Source organism: Epinephelus moara, chromosome 12 (genome assembly GCF_006386435.1).
Source record: "Epinephelus moara isolate mb chromosome 12, YSFRI_EMoa_1.0, whole genome shotgun sequence".
In the NCBI taxonomy this organism is placed as follows: Eukaryota; Metazoa; Chordata; class Actinopteri; order Perciformes; family Serranidae; genus Epinephelus; species Epinephelus moara.
This window is the reverse complement of record NC_065517.1, coordinates 13877844-13905007: the sequence shown is the minus strand read 5'-3', so window position 1 is coordinate 13905007 and position 27164 is coordinate 13877844. Positions and strand designations below refer to the sequence as shown.

General features: G+C 40.3%; 1 protein-coding gene across 1 annotated transcript in view; it reads left to right on the top strand.

Annotated features, from left to right (window-relative positions):
• The window catches only part of galnt14 (UDP-N-acetyl-alpha-D-galactosamine:polypeptide N-acetylgalactosaminyltransferase 14 (GalNAc-T14)), a 196716-nt gene that overhangs the window by 145320 nt on the left and 24232 nt on the right, over positions 1-27164 (top strand). Inside the window, exons 6-10 of the mRNA XM_050058286.1 lie at positions 2711-2832; positions 10587-10674; positions 14627-14711; positions 18857-18960; positions 22180-22306. Coding sequence (XP_049914243.1) covers positions 2711-2832; positions 10587-10674; positions 14627-14711; positions 18857-18960; positions 22180-22306 — 526 coding nt within the window. The remainder of the gene's footprint in view (positions 1-2710; positions 2833-10586; positions 10675-14626; positions 14712-18856; positions 18961-22179; positions 22307-27164) is intronic.

The window sequence follows — 27164 nt, the reverse complement described above, 5'->3', positions numbered from 1 at the left end:
CTCATTTAAACCCACACACACACATACACACACACACACACACACGCACGCACTCACACACGCACTCTGTCTTTCTCTGTCTTTCTACAACACAACCAGCCAACACACACATTCTCTCTTCGTGAAGAAGAGAGAATGTGTGTGTTGGCTGCACTCCCTTCCTCTCTCTTTCATACACACACAGACACACGCACACACACACAGAAACCTTTCCTCTAACACACACACATGCAGAGTGTGATGGGCCTGTTAAAAGGTTGTGTCCATGTCTGACAGGGCCTCTAAGAGCCCTGCATCGATTTTCCCTTTTGCTGACTGACTGTGAGAGAGAGCCAGCGAGAGGGAAAGTGAGCGAGGGAGAGAGATAGGGGATGTCAATCGGAAGAGCAAGGCACTAACAATACCAAGGTGAAGGGTTCCATGCCCTTCCAGTGTCTAAAAGTATTCTGTGTATGTCTGCGTGTGTGGGAGGAGGTTGGAGGGTGTGTGTGTATGTGTGTGTGTGTAACTGATAGTCACAGCTCAAGAGCGTGAAAGTTGAATATATACTGTCTTATCCGATCTGCCGCTCTGAAAAGAATCAATTTCAGCAGGCAAAGAGGAGCATTTCAATTCAGCAGAGAGCAGCTCTGACCGCTCTGGGGCTCTATGTTGGATTTCAGCTGTATCAGAGTGCATGTGTTCTATATGGATACTGCAAGGTTTGGTGTTAAAATATGGATGAATGTATGTATGCATGCAGTGTATTAAGGATAATGAGTCACTGGGAGAGTTAACAAGAATCAAGACTACTTGTCAGAAGAGGGATTCAAACCTGCAACTCTAGTCAGCTATCACAAAACAAGCTGCATGCAGGGGTGGAAAGTAAATTATCAAATTTACACAAATACTGTGCATAAACACGGCAGCACGGTGGTGCAGTGGTTCCTGGTTCCAACCCAGGATGGGGGAACCCTACTGTGCAAACTCTGCGTGTTCTCCACGTGTAGGTGTGGGTTTTCTCCAGGTGCTCCGGCTTCCTCCCACAGTCCAAAGACATGCAGGTTAATTGGTGACTCTAAATTATGCGTAGGTGTGAATGTGAGTGTGAATGGTTGTCTGTCTCTATGTGTCAGCCCTGTGATAGTCTGGTGACCTGTCCAGGGTGTACCCTGCCTCTCACCCAATGTCAGCTGGGATAGGCTCCAACATGGTCAAGCGCAAGTATGATGCTGAATATATTAAACTGTCTGGGCCTTAAACTAACGACTAAGGAGAAATCTGGACCCCATGGCTGGACCAGTTGGGAACCATTGCCATAGCATATTAAACCACACAGTAATACATGAAATAGAATCAGCTCCACATCAGTCACCTACCACATGTAAATGCTGTTTAGATAGTAATGCAACACAGTAATTATTATCCAATGGTAGAATATACAACAACAGATCTCCGACAGAGCAATTTTGCCTGCATAGTTGGAAATTGTTTTTTTATACTTTAAGTAAATTTAGCTGATGATATTTCTGTACTGAAGTTCAGTTAGGAATGCAGGACTTTTACTTCTGAGGAAGTATTTTGACAGAGCGGTATTGCTGATTTTGCTCCAGTACATAATGAGATTACTTCTTCTATCATTGGCTGCATGTAAACTTAAACAAAAATTATAATTTTACAAGATTGTTACATTAATTATAATGTTGATTTTTATTCAGAGAATGATGATGATGATTAGGAGTAGTAGTAATAGCAGATGCATTAGTTGTTGAATTTTTATTATGAATTGATTTTCGGTGGTAAATGGCCTTACACTTTCACCGATGTATAGTTCCTCTTTCTCCGTTTTCACATTTCTTTGATTCCTACAGAAAAATTATAATAGACCATAAAAGATTAATTAGAGGAGAAGAACATCACAATGCAAATCACAGAGAATTTCCTCACTAATATGGTAACTTGTCACAAAAGAGCCACTGAAGACAGGAAGTCCAAATTTGCACCTGCAGTCTGTTGCTGTTCTGATAAACTTGGACAATAAACAATCATGTGCCATCTGGTGTTTCCGAATCATAGTGCGGACTTGTGACAACTGTATTTATAATTTGTGTTCATTACAAATGACATCACATAATCTCTGTACAATTTCTTGGCAGTGCTATCCAGTACACTATAGATCACCCTGTGGGAGTCAGCGAAAACAGCGGAAAGTTCAATTTAATTTAAAACAGACTAAAATTGTTCTTTTAGAAACTGTTCAAAACCTCAGTGGAAAAACTTTAAAATACATAGCTGTCATAAAAAAAAGTAAAATCAAAGCTGTTTGTTCTATTTTTGTAGCACAACGAGCAGCGTACTGTGCTGGTCTACTGCCTCATGTTTATCTGCTTATCAAAGGAGGATGCTACTACCAGAAGATGCTACATGTTTTTATGTCAATCAAAACAAATGATACATTTCGATTCGTTTTACATGATGATATATAGTGTGACTCTTTCATAAGATATTGTTATTGAGTCCCTTATGAGATAAGAACTGTTGCAATTGCTTTATAAATGTCAACAGTTGTTCACAAGGCCTCGAGAACTGAACATTATTGTGACATAAGTTCAAACAGATGCGGGAAATATGTGGAGCTGTTTGTCAAAATGAGAAGCAGAATATTACAAAGGGAATAATTTTTTTATGTGTGTAATAAGCACTCCAAAACATATTTCTGTTTGTGCATCAGGTCTGATCAGGTCCAGAGTGCGCGGGGCCGACGCTGCGAGGGCCGGGGTCCTCACCTTCCTGGACAGCCACTGTGAGGTCAACAAGGACTGGCTGCCGCCTCTGCTGCAGAGGATCAAACAGGTAGATCCCAGCCCCGCTCTGACATCTGTGTGTGTGTGTGTGTGTGTGTGTGTGTGTGTGTGTGTGTGTGTGTGTGTGTAGCTTTACTGTTAAATCCTACGTAATTCAGATCACTTTTCATGTCTAACCTTGAAGAAGGGTGTGTGTGTGATCATGTGTGTGTGTAAGCGTTATACTTGTGTGTGAATGGGATCATGAGTGTCAGTAACTTCAGCAAAGCCACTTCAAAAATATGGAGCACTTCACTGCACTACAAAAAGTGTGAGTGTGTGTGTGTGTGTGTGTGTGTTTGAGATGACTCCAGTGGTCGAGGTGAAATAGCACCATGGGAGAAAATAGCTGTCGGTCTGATTGCCTCTCATTAAGAAATAAGTGCTGCACTCTCTCCTTCACCCCGCCACTCCCCTCTGCTCTCCTCTGTTTGTTTCTGCTCTTCGTCCGCCTTCCTCTTCCTCTCCTCCTCACACCACTCTTTACTGCTTGACAGCTTATCCTCCCTTTTCTCACCTTTCTTCCGTCTCTGTCCTTACCTCCCCTCACATCTCCTCTCACCTTCTTTTTGGCCTTCATCTGATGTTTCCTTTCCTCTTTTCTTACGTCTTTATTCACCTCCTCCTTTCTTTTTCATTGGTTCCCTCTATACTTGGGGTGTAATGATACATCAGTCTGCATCGATATATTGATCAACAACCCAGGAACATTGATGCAAAGTGAAAACATCGATCCATTTCATCATCTTTAGTTTACACCTTTATTTTGAAATTCTGTGTCACCTTGAACAGCAGCAGGCCGACTATGGCAAGCAGCCAAGAGAAAGATGATGACGATAACGTTATTTGTGTGGAAATACTTTAGATTTTGGAGAAAATAGGGGTCAACAGACAAAGCACATGCCATATGTAAACAATGTCGTTACAAGATAAAAGAAGGCATGCCTGGACTTCTTGCAGCAACACAGCAACATTAGTTGTACATATCGATCACAGGCCCGCATTGCATTAAAATCGTATCGTTGCAGACTTTGTAATATCGTCAAATATCGTATCATTGTCCAATGAATCCATATGATATCGCATCATGATGAAACTAGTGATTTACCACCTCTTTTATCTCCCCTCTCATCAAGTCCTCTCTCCTCTTATTTGCTCTTGCCCTCTCGCCACCTCACTTCATTTTTCTCATCATTTCTCTCCTTTTACTTTTCATTCAGCTGTCTAGACACATCCTCTTTTTCTCTTCTTTCACACACCTTTCTCTTCCCTCCTTTTGTATCCTCTCCTTTCACCTCTTCGCCTCTTTCTATTCTCATCTCTGTCTTCTACTGTCTCATCTTATTTGAGTCCTCCTTGCCCCTTCCTCATCCCACTTCCTGCCACCTTGCTGTCTCTCCTTCCAGTACTCTCCTCCTTTCCTCACCAGCTCTCTCTTCACACCTTTTCTCTCCTTTTTCTCTTACATTGTTTTTCTTCTCTCCTCCTGTCTCTTTACACCTCCCTGTCTTCCCATCTTATCACCCTTTTGTGATTTCTCTCCTTGAACCTTTTCACATCTTTTCTCTTCCCATTTCCTCCTGGCCTCACCTCGCCTTTCACATCCTCTTACCTTTATTGCTCTTTACACCTCCTCTCCTTGTCTCCTCTTTTACAACCCTTTCCCTCTTCTCTTTTTCTACCGTCTCTGTCTACCTCTCGTTCACTTCTGTCTGTCTTTCTTTACTATTACTGTTCTTTTCTTTTTCCTCTGTTCTACCTCCCCGTCTCCTCATCTTCCTCCCACACTACTCATACTTCCTCTCTCCTTTCGCCTCTCCTTTCCTCACATGTGACCTCCTCCTTTTACTCCCCTCCTCTCCTCTTTTCTTCTTCTCTCATTTTATTGTCTTTCCTTTTACCTTCCCTTGTCTCCTCTAATCTTCCTTTGTCTCTTCACACACTCCCTCCCATCTTTCCTCCACCAATCACCTCCTTTCCTCGTCTGTCCTCTGATCCCTTCCCATCTCCCCCTTTCCCATTTCTCCTCTCCTGCCACCATCCCCTCTTTTATCACCTTACCTGACTCCTCTCCTCTCCTCACACCATCTGTCCTTTTATTTCTTTTCATCTCATTTTCTCACCTGTCTCCTCCTCCTCCTCCTCCTCCAATGCATCAAGTCAACAGTTGTTTCTGCTGATATTAAATACCTTTGATCTCCATCTATAGAGCAGCGATCAATAAGTAAACCACAGAGTCAGATTCTGCCGCTGTACCAACATCATCCATATTCATACTCAGGAAGGAGAGTCATCTGTCACTGTCTGCCCGGTCACTTTGTAGTCATATATTTAGATTTAAATGTATGAGGTATTGATCGAGGTAAACACACACACACAGGCAGAGCTCCACACCATCATAAAGTTGTATTCCTCTCAAAATAATAGTCTGTCTCGTTGATATAGAGAGCTAAAGTCCTGCCCAACTTCCAGGTGAACTTCTGTTCTGCTTGCATCATTGAGTTGAGTCAAAGTTGCTGGCCAAAATGACGCATTTTGTGACACTCACAACATTACAAACATGCAACAAAAGCAAATATTTCCATCAAGCAACACAACATGTGGTCAAATTAAAATATTCTTTCAATCAATACACAATGGACAACAAAATACAAAATACAGCTATCAGTATGAACCAGTTAAACCTTAATTTTTGCTGTATAGTTACAGTTTCTCTCAATCACTGAGACACATAATCAAACAGGGAGCCACTTGCTCTTCATCGTCACCTTCTCTTGCAAATGTGTTCATACATATTAATTGTTTTCACACATTTTTCACACCCTTTTATTAAAACAGTTGACACTGATCTTGTAGAAAGACCCCCCGAACTCTATTAGATTAACTTTGGGAAACAAAAGACATCTTTTCACAGCTGATAGAAATGACTTGAAATGAATTATGATCTATGATGCATCTGCATGAAACTCCTTTGCACAACTCTTGAGCCAGCCATCAGTCATTATCCATCTGTAAAGGATGCCACCTTTGTGTTGCTATTTTCAATCATGGATCAAAGAGGGAAAGGGCATGTAAGGAGAGGAAGAGACCATTTAGCTTTTTTGAGTTTGAAAAGTATGAAAACAAGAAGGCTGATTGAGTACAATAGAAAAAATCTTTCTGAGTATGTCTAAGTTTGACATTCTTTACTGGTTCTTTTGTGCAGAAGTGTGTGTGAACTGTTTTGAAAATGTAATTTCTGAATGGACAAATGTTTTCAAGCAGACGAGAAAAACTGTAAAGTATGTGCCGAAAAGGGCTAGCAAGTATATCAAAGCATGATTTTTTTTTCTTTTCTCCAAAGATGATTTTACTAGAGATAACAGCCTTGCTATGTGTCCTTGGCGTCTTTGTTCAATGCTTGCAAATAGCAACACAGAGGTGGCATCCTCTGTAGAGTTTCATACAGGTACACCAGAGATTCATACAAGATCTGCGTCAACTGTTTTGATAAGAATGAAAAAATGTATGAAACCAATGAAAAAGTGTTGAACATATTTGCAAGAAAAGATTCCTACTGTGTTGCGATGGTGATGATTAAGATCAGGTGGCTTCCAGTTTTATTAAGCGTGTCCCAGTGGTTGAGGAAAAACTGTAATAATTTGATTTTTTTTTTTTTTTCTCCCCCACTATAGCATATGTGGAATTCTTAAAGTAATCTGTCAAAACAATAGTACACAGTTTTTGTCATGATCAAGAGATGACAGTAACCGTGGTTTGTACAGTGACATTGCTTGTTCACTGTTGTGTTGTAAGATAATTTGACTCCATGATATAAGGTTTTAGAAGTCTCAAAAACAAAGACAGAAAAAATTATATAGAGGTTGATTGATAATAGTGAGTGATTTCAGAAGTTTCCCTGGAAACATCTTGTCTGTAAGCGAGTAAGTAAGAGACATGTTTCGTGTTTTAACTTTGATTGGAATAATTAACCTGAGCAGCAGAGGTGTCTGGGTTTAATTAACAAAGAAAATGCCACTTACAGAAACTCAATTTCATTTACAGAATAAAGGAAAATGAAACAGAGTCATTTCAGCTGCACAGAGGTGAACCCAAAGAGCGTCTGTGAGCCAAAACTACGGCAAACACGTGCGCTGCCCTTTCAAGATAAAAAAAAAACACACCCACAGATAAACCTGTACAGGAGTGCAATGTGGAGTTCTTAACACAGAAGCCAACATCATGATATTAGGCTTGCAGATTATCAGTTTCATTTTTTAATTCTTGACATGTTTATCCTGTCTTTTAGTTGAGCACATTTTAACCAGCCTCATTGAAAGCCTCACTGAGTTACAATGGGTTACAGACTTAGAACAAATAGCAATCTCTTTCGCTCAACCACTCTTTCAATATGAAATTGTCTTTAAGTTACGTTAAGTTATTTCCAAACTAAGAGCAGTCTTAAACCAGTTTACTGCTGTTTGGAGGCACTTGTTCTTGTGCTGCAGTTTGGACATGGAAGCTGAGAGTTTATACCTCCTGAATCATTGTTATATAATCTGTTGTGGTCATAATGCCCAATGTTTAGTGCAGAACTGTGTAACCCAGCACAAATGCAGGGGACATGCATGAAGGATGATGATGATGATGATGATGATGATGCGGGATGTTTGTGGGGTCAGTTTTCCTCTCTGCTCGGTCATCAAATGTTCTCATTTCAAATCAAGTGGAAAAAAAAGGAAGAAATGGCTGAAATTAAGAAACTGCTCCCAAGCGATTTGAGAATAACACTCATCCAATTACAACAGTAATGTCGCGAATGCTTCACCCTGAGTGCTGCACAGTGTCATTACCGTAACAGCTATTAAAGCAGACGCAGTGCTTTGTAATGTGGCTGGAGCCGTAGAGGGATGCAGCCTGCGTCCCCTTGCACTGACCCTGCAGCTAATGGTCCAGAACCGCTCCACCTGCTCTGTAATATCACTGGCTGAAGATGCATCCAGCCGTTTGACCAAACTAATAGAGGGACACACCATGATTTAACAGGGACCTGGAGTCTGGCATGCTTTTGTGTGTGTGTGTGTGTGTGTGTGTGTGTGTGTGTGTGTGTGTGTTGTACTTTTATCCTTGTAAAAAGCAAATGGTGCCATAAAGAAAGAAATATGAGGGAAATCAAGTGCAGACATTTTGCCAGTTCTTACTTTTACAGGGGTTTTGGACTCTGCTTAAGGGTTAAGGAGGCAATAACTAAGCTAAATCCATAAGACTTGTATGGCCCTGTGGATGGTTAAACAGTAAGGAGGGATATGAGCGATATGGGCAGTGATAAGCATCAATATTTAATATTTTTTCACTTGTATATATACTTAGTGATGTGTAAGTCATCATGAATCTGTGAACTTAAATTTTAGTATAGTTATATTTCTACCATCCACAAATGTTAAGCATTACTTTTGTGAACAACTTAGAAGTGCTCATATATATTTAAAATGTAAGCCACTTCATACACCAGCCTCTCTCTTCTTTACCCTGCCGACGTGGTTTTATCTTATAAATAGTATTTTTTTTAGACACTAATTGAATGCATACGTTTTATTGGAAATTTAGGCTACATTCAGACTACAGGCTAATCAGACTTGAAGGCAGACTGTCCTCACTGTTATTTGCAAGTGATCAGATTGCTGGGTTGCTGTACTAAAGACGCAACGTATCCTCATAAAGCAGTTTGTGTAATATCCTACGAAAATGTGCACACAACGGGTCGTATATCCTACAAATTAGCAACCCACGTATGACGTCACATCCTTAACGTAAAGTTGCAGAGGTTAGGTTTAGGCAAGTGAGGTTATGGAGGTTAGGTATAGGAAAAGAAACATGGTGAGGATGTACCTTAAAATGACTCTGAGTTCACACAGTTATGAACAACACCTGTGTTCTGGGAAAAGTCCCAGGGGAAAGTCCTGTGTTTTGTGATCCATCCACCACCACATCCAGCCTCCTTACTGGACCACTTGGATCCACTTCCTTGTTTACTCCCATCAGCGCATTGCTCACGTGATCACAGCCTTCCAGAATATCTGGGTTATGCATAAATTACTGGCTCATGATTACGTGGGATATGTATGAATTTGGGTGCGTTACTTTTCGTAGAGAAACATACAAACAGTTTATGACAACAGTTGGACAGAGGTAACTATGTAGCATCGCTGGAGACATGGCTTTACAGCGCAGAAGCGTGAAAAATGGAGGGCCATCATCTCACCCTCCAACAATCGCTCTGTCAGTCTGCCGCTATTTATTTAAATTTATTTCAGTGTCTCTATGAATTGTGATTCTAGATGTTGTCCTACATAGCGCTCTGCTAGTAGCATGATTTCTACTTTGCACATCCGCCACTATGATTTTATCGATGTCTATCGTGTTTAAAGACATTTTAAAATTGGATTTGAGCAGCTGAAGTGCCTGGACTGAGATGCTTCTGTGCAAAAATCCAACTGGATCACATTTCAAACCACCCCCAAATGTATAGCTCCAATTTGCAAAAGTTATTTTAATGCCATGTTTTGCTGTCCCAAGCTTTTTAAAATCAACCTGGATACAATCTGAGTATGTCAAAAAACAGATTTGGATTGGCAGTCTGAACAAGAACGTAGTTATCTGCTTTTTTGCGTAGACTGAAATAAGATTATTCAGTATCTCGTGTCTCTGCAGTGTAAAGCTTGAGGATGTGTCAGGACACCTAGCCTTTCAAAAAGAAGTTGCAAATTACTGACATTTTCTTCTGTAGTGTCCTTATTAAGATCATTTAAGATTATTTATATTTAAAATAATGTCAAAGTCTTTTGGTGCAGTGACAATGACAGAATGAAGTGGTTGTTAAATTTAATGCTTAAAAGTTGTCTGTTTTCTAAATAATGGTGTCTTGTAAGCCTGTCTGGGTTGGGCATATTATTTATGCATTATACAATAATGAAAAAAAATAAAAAATCACTCAATCAGTGATCATGTACTTCTGAAGAATTCTCAACATTTCTGTGCCTCTTTTTTTCCAATAAAATCCAGTTAAAAGTTCATAGAACATCTAAAGGACCCTGTAGTTGTTTCCCATCAGACCAATAAGCTGTCAGGACTTCAATATCCTTGAGATATCAGCTCTGATCTTATCTCCTTACCCTTCATATCCCTGACACTAATAAAATGAAAAGCCGATTTGCCAATGTTCTTGTGTGCTTACAGTCACTGGCTCCGTATTCACAGTTATTAATTTTTTTCTGCGTCCTGATGTAGTCTCTCTTCATTTAGAAGAGTTTTCAGCATTTTATATTTTCATATGGCTCAACAGTCTGACAGTAATGCCGGTAAAATGAATCAAATTGAACTGAATTCAAGTGAACAGAGGTAGAGGTCACTTTCACCTCACTAAATGTGCTGTGTGCATGATTGGTGCCGAATGACTGAAATTCCTTTTAATGTGGTGCAGTATGATGACCTTGGAATATACAGGCTGTTTCACATACACACACGTGCGTGCACATTGGACTGTAAAATGAATTAATTGCAATGAAAATTGATGGTCTGCACACAGAAACACATTCACCTTCTCGGTCTCTTTGTTTCTTGCCTTCTTTTTCCTCTGCCATTCTCTGCGGCATTTTTGTTTTCCAAGGTTTATGGTCTCTTTTTTCCCTTCTCATTTATTTCTTTGATGCTCTTCCTTGTTATTTTAATTTGCTTAACACCTCTAACCCATGAATGTGTGTGTATTTTCCATGTCTTTGTATGCAGGACCCAACTTGTGTGGTCAGCCCGGTTATTGACATCATTAACATGGACACTTTTGCCTATGTGGCGGCCTCTGCTGATCTCCGTGGAGGTATGGAAATACTTTACTTTACCTACTTTACTTTATCTAAACTCTCAGAAATAAAAATGGCTCTGAGGCATCTTCAGGCTGTCTTTTGGTGACAGAGAGAAACCCCTGAGGGTTCCTGATTTATGAAGGAGGCCTTCATGATGTGTTCATGTTTTCTCTGCCATGAACCTCAAACAAGAACACTTTAAGGTATTTGCTTCTAGCAATGACCCTCAAGTTGGATCTCTGAGGGACCCTGAGTAGTCTTTTACTGAAGTATCAGCTTATTTCTTTTATTACTGGATACAGAAAGATACAGAAAAATATCCAGACTGTACTATATGTAACTATATATTCATTTTCTGATTTTGTAACAGCAGCTTTAAGCACCCCAGAATCCCCAAATTTCCACCCAGGTCAACGCTAATGCTTTGAAACTTGATTTTGAACTGTGTTGGCTTTCAAAAGTCATCACCATTGAGCTGGGAGGGAAACATAGAGCTGTTCATGGGAACAAACTACTGCTTTTTTCCACTGTATAGTTTGCCTTTGATGATTCCTCAACATAAAAACACAAGTCAAGGAACTGTTTTTTTTTCCCCAAAAAATCATATTTCAATCCATCAGTTTGGTGTCACAGGTGGCTGAAAATACTACAATACCATACAATATCAACCTCAGCTGCTGTTGTCATGACAAATTCTTTAGAGGCATGAATCAGTGAAAAAGGTGGAAACAAAATAAACGTTGCGAAATGTATCCTAACCTTACCAAGAATCCCAAAGTACACTTATTTAAAATGCTGATTGTTTTATATGTCTATAAAGCATAATCTTAAGTCAAGAATTTTAAGTTTAGTGATGTAATGTGTCATATCAAAATACTTCACGTTCTCATCCCAACTTGTCAAATATCGCCGCTTTGTGAGTGGACTTTCACATCTAAATATGATGTGCTACTTAACCTCATGTGTCTGTTGTTGATGTTCACAGACGGTGTTTCAATTCAATTTACACTTGTTACATGCATTGTAACTTTTCAAAATACATTTCTGTTTTCACATGAAATGTACAGTTTCTGCTTGTTACATGCATAAAGTCTTTTTCAAAATAAACTTACAATGTCAGTAAAACCCCTAATTTTTCTGTTTATTTCCTTGTACAACAAAAGCATGTGATTAGGTTGGGAAAAAAACAGACTTACAGAAACCAAACAGCAGGTTCTTGGGTGAAAGTCCAGGGGTTTTGGGACCCATCCACCTCCCCCCTGCTCAACAGTGACTTTTCAGCTCATTATATCATGTTGTTGCTGGTGGCGTTACAACCTGCCGCCGCCTGGCGGCATACCATATTGCCGCAAAAGGTGCCTTTAAGTGGTATCTGATGCCAAAATCACTGACAAAGTGGCAGTATTTGATGAGTTCGAAATTAGAACTTTGTTGTAAATCATTACTGACTTTGCACCTGTTTTTATGTACACAGTCTGATACCTTTGACTTACTATCAAGAAACAGATATTTCTGACACCATTGCTCATCTTTTGTACTGAAGATTTAAACCCTGCAAAACTGCATTATTTTTTACTATTTCTTTGTGTTTATTAATTTGTTTTAAATGTTCAACATCCATTTGACTGTAAAAACAACAGAAATAACAATGAAAAAAAGCCCATCCCATTCTATCCATTTTATCTCTGCCAAAGTCTGTCATAATTTACTTTATTAATGTACAGGAATTTTGACATTACACCTGAAATAAAACAAAACAAAGAGAAACCATCCGTCGATGTGCTCCAGCTGTCAGTCACCTGTCATTGCCTGTACAAACAATGAACAGGAACTGTACCTCCAAAAACCTGGACATCAGCAAAAGCTTCTCTCACTTTGCAGCTTTAGACAGATATATAACAAAATCAGGGAGTGTATATAAATGCTCCTCCATTTTATGCTCGCCCACCATATCAGAAATTGCTGTCCACTTATAGATGACTTATATGCCAGTGTCCTCTATTTGAAAATGCCAGTTCAAGGATAATTATTTGTGCGTTGCTGAAATGCAGTTTTGAAAGCTTTATACCAAATAATCGCTAATAGCAGAGGAAGTGGAGGACGCAGGTTTTTGTGGCTGAATCAGTAACTTGTCCTCTAATGCACAGAGCATCACAGATTGATGATGTAGAACAGACAATCTGAGGAGGGCCTTTTCCTCTTAAACTCGACAAGATTCTGCAGTTACAGATGAGCTGAAACCAAATGGTCTGATAATGCACCAGAACAACACACAACAGTGTTCTCCGCCCGTCTGTCATCCCTCACTTTTTTTCTGAAGCCAATCTCTCCTGAGAGCTTCATCGTCCTTCTCTCTTTCCATTAGCCTGTCTTATTCTGATCTTCTTCTCCTGGTAACAGCGATCCGCCAATCAATGCTGATAATAGCCCTGTCCGTGCCTCTCTCCCGCTTTCTCTCTCTTGCACACACAGACGCTCACAAAGGGGTTGTCGAAATCGATGGTGATAGTCGGGCTCACGAAGGACATTTTAATTATAGATGAAGCTGTCGCTCATAACATAAAAAAGATGGTTATAAGATGGACTTTCATTGATCCAGACACTCACACACGCATGTTGAGACATACTCTCTCACACACACACACACACACGCACGCAGGCATGCGCACGCACGCGCACACACACACACACACACACACACACACACACATGTACACACAGATGGGGGATGGGAGTGCTGTGGCAGCAACTCCTTGGCCTGCTGGACTGCCTTATCAGCAAACACACACATACACTCACCTACACAAGCCCACACACACGTGCACACACGTTTGCTTGCTCGTACATCCACACACACTGAAACAGATGGATTATTGACAAAGGAAGTACATAATAATTCAAAAGACAGAAATTTAAGTTATCAGATGGTCTCAATAAATAAATCAATAAATCCTACCCCTTTTTTTATCTGTGAATGTTGCTATGTACATTTTGAGTATTTTCCACAATATCAGCAAAGGGAAATATGGCTGGATGTGTGTTATTTATTATTTTATTATTATTTTTATTTGTTATGTATATGGAACAAAATTTAAATGCAACACTTTTGGTTTTTTGCTCCCATTTTTCAAAGGTTTGAGGTAGAGATCTAAGACTTTTTTCATGCACTCAATAGATATATTTCTCTCAAATTTTGGTCACGAATTTGATAGTTTGTGCAGAAATTCTTTGGTTGTGCAAACTAGTAGTTGCATGAGCTATATTGGACAGTTGGTCTTAAACGATCTTGCAGGTGAAGACGCTGGATGTGGAGGTCCTTAGCCGATGTGGTTAGATGTGGTCTGGTGTTGTGAGGATGTTTGGATGTACTGCCAAATTCAAAGAAGCAACATGAATATGGCTTATGGTAGTAAAATGAACATTAAGTTCTCAGGCCATAGCTCTGGTAGACATTCCTGCAGTCAGAAAGCCAATGGCACACTCCGTCAAAACTTGCAACATCTGTGGCATTGTGTATTGTGATCAAACTGCACATGACCTTTTATTGTAACCATCTCAGTGCACATCTGTCTAGTCATGATGCCATTTAATCAGCATCTTGATGTCACGGTGGATGGATTATCTTGGAAAAGGAAAAGTGCTCACTAACGTAGATTTTAACAAATTTGTAACCAAAAATTGAGAGAACTATATTTATTTAGATCATTAAAAGGCTTAGCTCTTTAACTTAAACCTTTGAAAAATCGATCAAAGACAAAAGTGTTAAAAAATTTTCTTCAGTATAAATATTCTAACAAAATTAGAAAACCAATCAGTACACCTGTGAATCTACCAGAATTCCATTCTGTCATGGTATTTCACCACTGCTTCCCTCATCATACATCATTTATCTTAATTTAGTAAAGCCTTGGTATAGCACAGCATGATCTACAGTATAATGTGTATGTATATATTTGTCTCCCTCAGGTTTTGATTGGAGTCTCCATTTTAAGTGGGAGCAGCTGTCGCCTGAACAAAGAGCCATTCGGACTGACCCGACCCAGCCAATCAAGTAACGTACTGACATATACACAAACATACACTATTATGCCAGTGCGTATAGAGAGTGTACATATCCAATTAGAAGAACAGAAAGGAGAGAAGGAGGCAAGGAGTGAGGGAGAAAGAGGGAAAGGGGATAGAATCCAATCCTGATGGTTACACAGAAGAATCGACACCTCTGCTGATGGTTCTTTAAAATCTGAAAGATCAAGCTGGTTTCTAACATGTAAAGTTCCTCCAACTATTCACCGAAAAAGTGAGGAAGTTACCCTTATGTTCGTTAAGTTCAGTAGATACTGAAAATACATGAAAACTTGCCTGAGAAAGTTTGACGTGGGCGTTTAACCCCGATCCTCACTTCCAGTTTTCAAGCTTGAGTGGAGAGTTTTAATTGCTGCTATATGTGGTCTGAGTGTTTCTGCGTGCACATAGTGTGTGTGTGCGTGTGTGTGTGTGTGTGTGTGTGTGTGTGTGTGTGTGTGTGTGTGTGTGTGTGTTTGCGTACGCGCACTTGATCCATTCTGTACAGACAAGTAGTTTTGAGCAGTCTGCAGAGGGAGGAAAAAATATAACTAATAATACTGAGCTAACAGTGTTTCAAGGTATACAAACGCTATGCGTTTCTCTTAAATTGATATCCACTAAAATCATTTCACAATATTCTTTCATTATACATTGACCAGTCTTTATCTGCACTGACTGTCCATAAAGGCCCTGACACACCACACTGACTTCAGAACACTAGCGGCGACGAAGGCTTCCTGCAACATTGCCTGATGTCGCCATGTCTCAGCCAATCAAGTTGACATGAACACACGGCAGAGACTACAGTCGACAGAGAGTAAATAACTCTCCGCACCAACAGATGTCGGTCATCTATAATCCTTATTCAAAATCTGAAACCGGAAGAGGGTCTTGACGTTAATTAGCCAGTTAGCACATTAACAGTACAATCCAGTGTTGAAAGAACAGAGCATATTTATTGTCCACCAGTAAACAGTAACAGAAACCATCACGAAGTGTTTCTGCTAAAGAGCTCAGTGGTTTAAGAAAAATAATCTTACCTTATGTAACAAATTTGTTTTGGTCTCACTCCCGCTCTTTGTTTACTTTCCTCACTTCCGTTTCTCGTCTCGTGCACTCAGCTGAACTGCCAATCAGAGTGATTTTATTTCACTGTGTCGTTTGGTCCAATTCAATATGTTGAATCGGCCAAAAAGGGCCAAAGGGGGGGCAACTAGGAGCTACTGTGAGGGGCGCATTGTACTAACGAGGTTGACAGACACTCGCCAATAGCCCAACTTTGACCGACGACCGACAGTCGGTTGGGTGTGTCAGGGCCTTAAGGTAGCAAAGAGCTGCACAGAACATTGAGACTGAGGAGCAGGCCAGACTGTTTTAAATGTACCAGTCACTGTCGTACAGCTCCCAAATGAATGTTTGCTCACATTAGGTTTCAAAGTTATATCCAACCATGTACATCCATACGTAGAGTTTACCTGTTTCTGCACAGGTGTATGTCACATTTTCATGATAAATCATTCTCTATTTCCAATGCATCAAACATGCACTAAAGAAAACTCTATGATCCATAAACATCAGTTGCTGTATATTATGCATTGCAAACTATAACACCTGTATGTGAATGTGGCAGGCATAACCCACAATCATAGACTATTACAGCAGAGCATAAAAACAGAAATGAACCTGTGAAGATAATATATAAATCCACTATGCCTCATTTTCTGTGGCTGTGGTGGTTAATTGCAGGGCTGTGGCGACCGACTGCTGCTAAAATGACAAATGACGCAAATCCTTTCTGCAACAATCAGTAACAAACAAATATATCCCCCTGTCATTACTGCAGCGTCACCTGCTGGGCAAGGAAGTCTTAGCCTCCGCCTTAACTCACACACACAACACACACGCACGCACGCACACACACACACACACACACACACACACACACACACACACACACACACGCAGTGATTTATAAATAATAAACTTTGGCTCTGTTCCTTCCTCATAAGTCAGATTGGTGGCAGGAACCCAGATTTACTGCTGTGCCAACTTGTGACTGTCTGACTTTGTGCATGTTTTTTTTTTAGTGGTGATGGAGTGTTAAACGCTTCCAGATGGACGGGTGGTGATGTATGTGTGTGTGTGTGTGTGTGTGTGTTTGTCATGTTGTAGCTTGTTTATTACTATGGTCTGTCTTGACCTGGATGTCAGTGTGCTGCTATGTCTGTGCAGTGTCAACCTGCGGGGGCTAGACTGACTAACCATGTCCATCTGGGAACACACACACACACACACACATTCGTAAACTACATTTGTGAAGACATTAGCTCCTAATAATGTCAGAATTTCCTTAAAATGTAATTGTACCTAATAATATAATAAAATTGGCACTTTTGGTACGCTGTTTACATACATTGTACCAATCAGCCAATATGCCTGTGTTTGTCCTTTGTGTCAGTTGTTTTTTACACCTGTCTTGTGTTGTCCCTGTCATGTCTTTCACTTGTTGTGTGCCTGCATCATCTACTAAAAAAAACAAGCCATAGATGTTAACTGGCTAGAACTGTCACTGTATCCACAGTGGTTTACATGAACGTAAACAACCAGTCAGAGTCAAGGAGTCTCTAACGCAGCTGTCAGTCATGTCATTCTGCTCATGCACTGTGGTCAAACTGTCAAACCAGGCAGCGCTGATCAAATATGAGTTAAGATTCTGTCACTGCATTGTCTATTTCTGGCATCAGATGTTTTCAGAAATATAGTTGCAGCCAGTGGGCATTGCTAGGTACTCCATTTAACTGTATCCAACATAGCAGCAGTGTCACAAACTCTCTCGTTTATTAAGTTACTTTTAATATGATTGTCTTGACGATGGGTAACAGTGCTGGGCTAACCCACGATTGAATTCACCAAATAACGTTAGCTACTGTAGCAGTACGGGCAGTCGACTCATCGAATGGTAAATTAGCAAGTTAACATTTCATTGGCTTACTTCACTTGTGGTTGTTACTTCCTCAAAATGAAATGACATAATGCAACTTCACAACATCATCAAAGTCCGTCTTTGTTTATTCATTCTTCTATTTATTGACATTATTAGATCATAGTTGTTTTGAACCTACCTCAGACTTGTGAAATGTTCTGCTGTTTGGCAAATATTTCTCATGTTTTGACAATAAAGAATAGTTTTAAATCACAATTAACCATTTAGTTTCTTCAACTTTCACTCAGGGTCAAAGCTCAGCCTTTTATCGTGATAATTCTGATAATGGACTGATTATCTTTACAGTCTGATGTGAAAATATTATCCTGAGAACATTGGTGGCCATATTGCCCAGCCCTACCATGAATAGATTTCCAGAGTTGTACAGTCCTGTCCCATAGTTTCATAACCGCTGTGCTGTGTTTTTGTGTCTGTCAACCCTTGAAACTGAACCCTTGAAAACGGCCTTTGTGGATCAGTCTTGACAAAGATAGAAGTACTGTATAGGAACACACACACACACACACACACACACACACACAAATACGCACCAGTCTTGTCTCATTTCATTTATTTGCCAAGTTATTTTATGCTATTTAATTCCCTCAGTCGCATACAAAGCACAACGTGTTACATACACACATAGCCTACTCCTTTAAACACACAAGGACAAATTGAGCTTGAAAAGGTTTTATGTGCTTCCACCCACATACAGACACACAATCTCACACACTCACACACACGCACACACACACAGAGTGCTATTTGCAGGCGGTGACAGGGATAATTGATGATAAACAGAGGGTATTTGATGACACGTGCTGGCCCTCAGCTATTCACTCGTGACATTGTCCAGATCATGATTCAGCCTCAGTTTTATATGAGTGTGTTTGTGATTGTGTGCATGTGTGTATGTGGCAGCAAACCAACAAGCTCTTGTCTATTCTGGAAAACACAGAGAGCAACAAAATTAGTAAATGAGGCTGTTTGCATTTCGATTTGATTGCAATCTGGATAAATTCAAGCACAAACGTCAGTGAGAAAAGATTTATTGTTCAATACAATGACACAACTGAGACTTTGTTACTGTGTGAATGTGAAACCACACAAACTGTCTCTTTCTGTTTCTGTCTCTTTCTCTCTGACAGGACTCCCATCATTGCGGGCGGCCTCTTTGTGATTGACAGGTCCTGGTTCAATCACCTTGGCAAATACGACACTGCTATGGACATCTGGGGTGGGGAGAACTTCGGTAAGTCAGTGGCAGCGTGCCTTACTGCTGACCACTCTTGACAAATCATTACACAGCAGACCAGGAAAATGTAGTGGTTGGGATGTAGTCATTAGTCTTCTCTTTGCATCAAAGCATGTCAGCTGTTATGTTTCAGTGTAACAGTTTTATTTACCAAAAAGAAAATCAATGGATCCATCCTCTCCCTCTTTATTTCTCTCATCTCTCTTTTCGGTTTACTCAGAATAAAAGAACAAAGTCTCACTTTGGAGTTGTAGGATGATTACATCAGAATTACGTTCTCTGAGCCAGAATTCAAAAGGTTTAAATATATGCTAAGCTGTAATTGATCTTTTTTTTTTTTTTTGGCTTCAGCAACTTTGATAGTCCGACAGTATGTTTTCCTCATCGTTCTGCCAGAGCTGGTAAAAGTTTTTAAAAAAAATTGCACTAATCTCACCATGTCACCACACAGTGCATCCAAAAGCAGAAATGTTTTTAATTGATTTTACTAGTTAAAAACGTTGTAAGCTGAGAGACACCAGATACCATGTACACTATGAGTCACTTGTTTTCACTTAAATCAGCTTTAACATTTCTGAGGAATCTATTGGAAGATATGCTGACTGAAATATAATAATTTCTAATATTAATGTTAATGGTTTACAGTGCAATACAATCCTCTATCACAGTATGTGTAGTTTTAAATCATAGTATAAGCATCTATTGTGACACTGTAGATGTTATGAAAAATCAATTGAGAAATTATCAATGGATAAAATTACCATATGGGTTAATTTGCTTTTGGTTAATCTGGTGACTTCAGTATCTAAATAATTTACTTTGACACATCAATAGAAAAAGATCATTAATTTGGACAAAGTTCCAGTTCAATTAGAGATATTATTTAAGAGAAAGATACCTTGATATAAACAGTATCGCAAACTTATATTTATTTGACTCAATCAAAGTCTTGTATTCAATTATTTTTGAGGATTTGATTCTGATTATATTTTAACAACATGCTCATACTTGTACACAAAGCCCTCATGAGCTCAGTGCAGCTGTAAGAAATGCTAATTTTGGTGGTAAGAATTTCTAATTTGTTCATTACAATTTTAGCAACCCTGTCTTCTAAAATTTACATTCATATTTTACATTAGCTAAAAGTCTTGTCAGGAATGTAACGTCACCCACTTTGATCAACTGATACTGATCAGTTCATTTTCAGAATTCTGCAACTACTACACCGCTGACACTATGTTTTTATGCAAGACTCATGTTTTTATAGTTGTTATTAGGCACCACAAAGTTCTTGATTAAGTCCAGGAACAGATCATTGTCTTAAATACTGAAAAATTCGACACAGGTAAGAGGCCAGCTAACATTTAACCAAAGCTGCAATCATTCCCAAGTCTTAAATTCTGTTCTGTGTGCAACATTCAAAGCATTAATATAGCAGCAAACCACTATGGCTATGTAAAGATATAGTGGAGTAATGGGGTCCAGAGCAGAGAATGAAGTCTGTGTTGTAATCTGAGTTTGTTTATAAAGTTAGCACAGTTAGCTGCTAGCCGCCAGCTCAACCACCTCCATGAGAGCCGTGTCAAACCTCAAACGCTCTGAATCTTGCAGAGCTCCTTTAACCAAGTGTTTTAACCTTAGTTTTGGCTTAAACCAAACAAGACATGGGGCACAGACTGTGGACATAAGTTTCTTTTCAACAGCTATGTTTCCTCCAAAACACATTTTACAAAACAAATCAGAATTAAACTGTTATGATAATTTGTAAGAGGGAGGGTTGGTTTTCAGATCAGCTACGATAAGACAGAGCACGAATGGCTTGAGAGCAGCTGAGAAGATAACAAAAAAGGAAGGAATGATTATGCTGGTCAGTTAACTGATAAGAATTGAAAGGTGATTTAATATCAGCCATTAATGTTATTATTTCAGTAACAGCTGAATAAAGGTGAACTTTTCATTCAGCAGGAAAAAAGTCTTTAAGCAGTCTGACAACCATCCAGCAGCAACATCTGGCTCTCCTGCTGCTACCTGCCTGCAGTCATCTGTGTGTGTGTGTGTGTGTGTGTGTGTGTGTGTGTGTGTGTGTGTGTGTGGTTGCTCAGTAATAGAGTGTTGGAGTCAGTTTGCTGATTGCTGTACTGCTGCTTTTCTCAGATCAATGAAAGACTGTTAGCCTGTTTTTTCCCCTCTCTCTCTCTCTCTCTCTCTGACGCACACACACACACACACACACACTCATTTGCTCTCTGTCATGTTTCTGTCAGTCTCACAGGCTCTGTGTCAGTATCTCAGCATCTCGCTGACTTCTCTTGTTCTCCTTTGTACTCTCTGGTGTTTCATCTTTACTTCCATCTCTCCTCTTCCTCATCAAACTCAGTCCATGCTCTCATTTTCACTTCCTCCCTCCCGCTCTCTCTGTCTCCCTCACAGTCGCTGTTAAACTTTGTAAAGTTCTCAGCATCTCGTTCTTTGGGGAAACTCTTACTTTGCTCTTTCTCTCCTCTGAGCTCACAGACAGACAGCAGCTCTGTCAATTACACCACACTAACATCTACCACACACACACTCACACACACACGATATGTACAGAATGAGCACAGTGTAAGCAGGTCAGATGAACACACATGCATGTCGACTAATGCACATGCATGCATATACAGCAGTAATGCAACACACATATGCATTCTTGCACAAACATACACACACACAGTATCAGACAAACAAATCAGAGTCCGTCAGCATATCATCAAATATTCAGGGAGGTTTGGCCCACTTAGCCGCAATATGCAGGATAAGAAACTAACGAGGAGACGCAGAACGAAAAAGACAAAGCCTCAAACAAACAATCCCGGTTACACACAGAGAAAGCAGGTAAAGTTAGCCAGTTGCCATGATCTTAAATAAGCAAGTTAGTTTAAAGAGGAAGAGCAGAGTGTCACAAAGTAAAGATAGCCCTAAAATACAGACTTAAAAAGATCGTAATAAAAACGCAGATATTGTTACATAACAAGGGTTATAGCTACATGCTTGACGTGGTGTCAGAGATGAGTTTTGTTGAGATGTTTGTCATTTTGTTGGACTATTAAAAGAAACAATGATATGTTGCAGGAAAAACACCATTTATATTCACCAGAATGAGGCTTGGGGAAAATGTAGAATAAATAACAACATACAGACAATATACAGGTTGAATGTTGGGTGTTTAATTGATTGCAGAGATCTCGTTCCGGGTGTGGCAGTGTGGCGGCAGTTTGGAGATCCTGCCCTGCAGCAGAGTGGGTCACGTCTTCAGGAAGAAACACCCGTACGTCTTCCCTGAGGGTAATGCCAACACGTACATTAAGTAAGTCTCTGGATGTGCTTTGACTAATTATAATGTCAGAATTTCCATTTTAAGTTCTTTTTTGTTTTTTTGTTTTTTTTTTTACATACGCTGACTAAATGAATCTATATTAGACGCCTACTTGATTTCTGTCACTTTAAAGCACACAGGAAAGGTCTATACTCCAGCAAAACTTGTAGTACAAAGAACAAGTGTATTAGAGATCAACACGTTTCAGCGGGTGATCTGCATTGTCCCTATACTGCAAGTGTTGCAAGTTTTGACTTCTTGTGACTATGCACCTTGGAAGTAAGTGAAGTTTGACCAGGAGTGCCTACTTGATTTGAGGTACACATCTGATCAGACCACATTTGACCAAGTCTGGGTCAGTTGGTGTTTACAGTTCTGAGTTGAATTCATACAGTGCGTGGTGATTACAGAGGAACACCACCTAAATTAAGAATGTTACTTCCATGGTTGAGGAAAGTTCAGTCAATTTAGGTGAACTTGAGCTGCTGTCTCTCAAAGCCAGAAACCAGAGGAAAGTCTCAAACTTCTGATGTCACAGGTTACAAAGTCTGGAGCTGTTTCATAGACAGTAAATGGGAGACGGATTTTGTGGACCCACCAAATGTTTGTTCTCTTTTTTATACTTTAATAAGCTTTCTTCTATTGTACTGATCTCAGTTCTGACACAGAAACTGTACCCATATTCTCAGAACACTCCCCTGGGTGCTCTCAGTGTCACCCAGACCATCTTTCCCAATTCATTGTTTATGGAGCAGCTCCAGACTTTATACCCTATGACATCACAAATTTAAGTTTTAGCACTGTAGGTTTTGGATATGCAACAGAGTTGTTTGTTTACACATTTGGACCATCTTAGCCATAGAAATAACATGTATGGATTTTGTAAATGGGCGTAGTTCCCCTTTAACGACTCTGATCATTGCCTTCTGGTCTAGTTGCTTGGAAGCATAATGCATTCAAAAAAAAGTTCAGCTCTGTTTTCCTGAATTAACACAATTGTTATTTGTTCTCAGAATAATGAGAAAACTTTTAATGGAAAAAAATGCAGCTCTAGTTTTTGAAATAGATCAGAGTCTTTAGGTGTCTTTTAAGTTTTAATAATTTTGTGGATCCCATATTAGCTGACTTAAGTCCTAAATTAACCCCTGATTTACTAACTTTAGAACTAAACTAACAAACTATTGGTCAGACTTGTCTGTCAATATTTAAAAATCACTTGGTGTGCACTCACATACTAACCTACTGACGTAAGTCATAATCCCACTAACTGTCCTGCTCACTGATTCAGTTTGACTGATATAATACGCAAGAAACAGACTTGCAGCGTTTGCACTCTGAGCTGTGTGTCGCAGCCATGGAAAGCTGTTCACATCATTGTTAAAGTGGATTTACAGCTGCCTGGGAGCCTTTGAGCTGCAAGTACAATATTATCCTATTAGCATAAGCTGTATTCTGTTCTCTGCCCCTTTCAAACAGTTCAAACAGAAAGATGTTTACAGGCAGTCCAATAATCCATTAACAGGACTAATGTGCTCAGACTGCATGTGAATTGATCTCGTATAAATAGATTAATCATGGCTACAATAAGGATGCTGGTCCCATTCAGATTACAAAATTGAGTGCACTTTCAGCATCGCTGCGTGGTGTATTCATCAAAGTGTTTTATAGTAAGGAAGAAGAACAGAAATGGTATGGAATTGGAAGACAATGCTTGTGTCTTCCATGAGGTCACACAAGAAAAAAGACATTCTTTAATATTCAAAGCATGTTTTATAAATTGCTCCTCCTTTGTTGGTGAATATACCCAGAAAAACCAATATCAAGCCGAGGCATGTATTGAAAAGCATCCTGGGAAACACTGTAAATGACAAACTGTAGCAGAAGATGGAGAGAGTGAGTTCACAGAAAACTAAATTACAGCACTTCATCACAAAATAACTCCCGGGATCCACAGAGAGCCACAGACCGACAATTTATCTGGCGTATTATTCCTTTAACAGTTCAGTAATTCCTAAACCTCAGCATGTGAGCAAGGCATTAACACCGCCAGAGGTTGGAAGTTTCATTCCCTTTGTGGCTTAATGGGCGGAGCAAGGCACTAATGCTGCCAGGTTGGAGGGGTTCAGCTCCCAAAATGAGGGCCCCTGCTGCTGAACAGCACTTTGGAGCAAAGCTTCCGCAAACGGCTCATATAAACTTATTGTTTTGTGTCAACCAGCTAATCCACACCAACACTGAGACTTTTCTTTTTTCTTTTTTTTTTTGGGCTGTTCAGTTGCTCATTCCGCTCCCTGTTGGCCGTTACCGAGGCAACATCTGTTCTGTGCGAATGATGATGACTTTTATTCGTATCACGATGGCCTGATGTTTGTGATCAGCGCCGATCTCCCAAACAAAGCTGCAGTTGTCTGCTCGCGTGTTGCTCTGCCGGTTAATTAGCTGGAGGCTCGTCGCTGGCAGTCTGGGTTATGAATATGCTAAATAAAAAGAGCTGCTTAATAATTCGATTACAAAGATTATGCTGTTTCCTCCCTCGCAGAGGCCTGCTGCTGTGTCCTCGTGTGTGTGTGTATATGTGTGTGTGCAATGAGTGATTTTTTAATTGTAAGCCTGTGTGTGACACGTATTTATGTTTATACGCCCACAAGCATCTCATATCCTCTCTCTCTTCCCCTTTCATTAAACCGCCACAGCCAGCGTGTGTAATGCCTGTAATGGAGGGTTTCTGTCATTTCAATGAGATAGTTCACAGCTCAGAGAAACTCAGCTAATAGCTAATTACTACAGAGACAGAGAGAGAAAAAGAGAATGAGGGGAAAAAGGAGTGAATAAGAGCGAGAGATAGAGAAATAGTGCCCCGCTGTTTGTGCAGTGTGGGTGAATAAAGCGCACTGAGTTGAACAGACCTGAATCGAATGAGAGATACAGCAGTCGGCAGGATTTACACCAGGGATAAACGTGCAGTCTGTATCTGAATATCCTGTCTGAGCAAGGACAAACACTAGTAAATGGTAGGAGTTGTGATCGAATGCAATCAGATCAGTGAGACCACATCTGAAGAGGGCTGTTGTCCCTGCACCAGAGCTGTGTGCTTAAAGGCAGCAGGTGATGGCTGTTGATGTCTGTTTTTAGTTGTTTCCTTCCCTCCTCCCTCCTGCAGCCTCTCCTCCACCTCACTGTGGTTCAGCTGGGTCCAAACTGTTGATGGAGAGGACAGACCTGACTTACATCACATCTCACATCACACATGTATCACTTGTTTCTCATTTCAGCATTTAAAGCTGAAGCCCTAAACCCCTCACACCAGATGAGCATGGGCATATGCACATGCTTCATAAAGTACCCCAGTGTTTCACATACATTTATTTATTTAATGTTATGTCATTGTAAAGTTGTGCACAGAGCATTCACTCAGTCTCCCCTTGCCCCGCCCTCTCTTTCTCTGTTCATCAGACTAGAATTGAGACAAGAATCAGCTAGCTAGCCACCCCAGTCTCTTTGCCTCGCTCCCTACCACTGTGGACTGTTTCACTGGAAGGACAGTGAGTAGCAGCTCTGGAAACAGACCGTCAGTCGGCATCTGTAGCGGCTCAAATTTGGCCAGCGCACCCCCCACAGGAATGAGTGTAACAGTGGACTGGTGGCCAGCAGCAGCACCAGGTCTAACCTGTGTAACAGCAGCAACAGAACGTTTGGCGATCCAGCAGGGAGTCAGAGTGGTGGGGTCCCTCCGGTCCTGGCTGGATTCAGGTTGCTGCAGCCGCTGACTGGGTGTCTGTCTCCAGAGCTGCTGTCCGCTTTCCTCCCAGCAAGTTGGTCTGTAGTGGCAGGGAGTGAGGCAGAGAACACTGATTCGAAGCTCTATTTAAAATTAGCTACATAAACATGAACTTGAAGCCGCAGCGTTGAGTCTTTGGCTCTGGTTAGCAGAATGTTAAAGTATTAGCAACATATTCTCTCTATCTCTGAACTCCTTCTCCGATGTTGACACGTGTTTCATTTTGTTTATTGTCAGACTCTCTTTTAGATTTTATTTTTGATAAGTCTGTCTTCCTTTTTTGGGTTGCTTTGCTGTGTAGCGGTTGTTACCAATGCTGGTACAGCCACGTTGTCTGCAGGATTCTCTGCCATTGAATCAGGCCTTCACTGAAGGGACGTGCATGCACATCTGCATTTGAATAACAGCTAACATAAATGCCCTCTCTCTGAAATGACCTGTAATTGGCCAGAGTCTCCTGTCACAGACTAGATTTTCTAAAGCCTGAAAACCGTGCCAAGAGGAGGTGCAGGAGTCTAGTTTTTTCTCAGACCACTTGAAATACAACATGCTAAAAGGTTATTATAGGATTGTTGCACAGTGTTACCAGTGTAAGTAAAACTGCCTAACCCAACATCACATATCATCCCCAAACATCGACAGGGAGCGAAAGTTGTTTTTTTTTTTATTTGTGATGAAGCTGTCCTGTTGGTTTTCATACTCTGTTTTCGTACTCATGTGTGATTAATGAATTACCTCAGTGTCCCAAACTGCATTTTATCAAACACATTCACACCTGCATCATGAAATTATGGCAAAGTTTCCTATGTTTTGTAGGGATGCACCGAAATGAAAATTTGTGGCCGAAGCCGAAGCTGAATAAAATTAAACGCTTGGCCAAATACCGAATACCGTTGTGTAGTTTTTCATTAGTTTTTGCAGATGAACCCCCTCCAGATTAGTGTTGTCACGCTACCAAAATTGGGACCCACGGTACGATACCAGTGAAAGTATCACGGTTCTGAGTAGTATCAGGATACCACAGCGAAAATGAGGCAGATGTGCCTTTTGTCATTTATAAAAAGATAAATC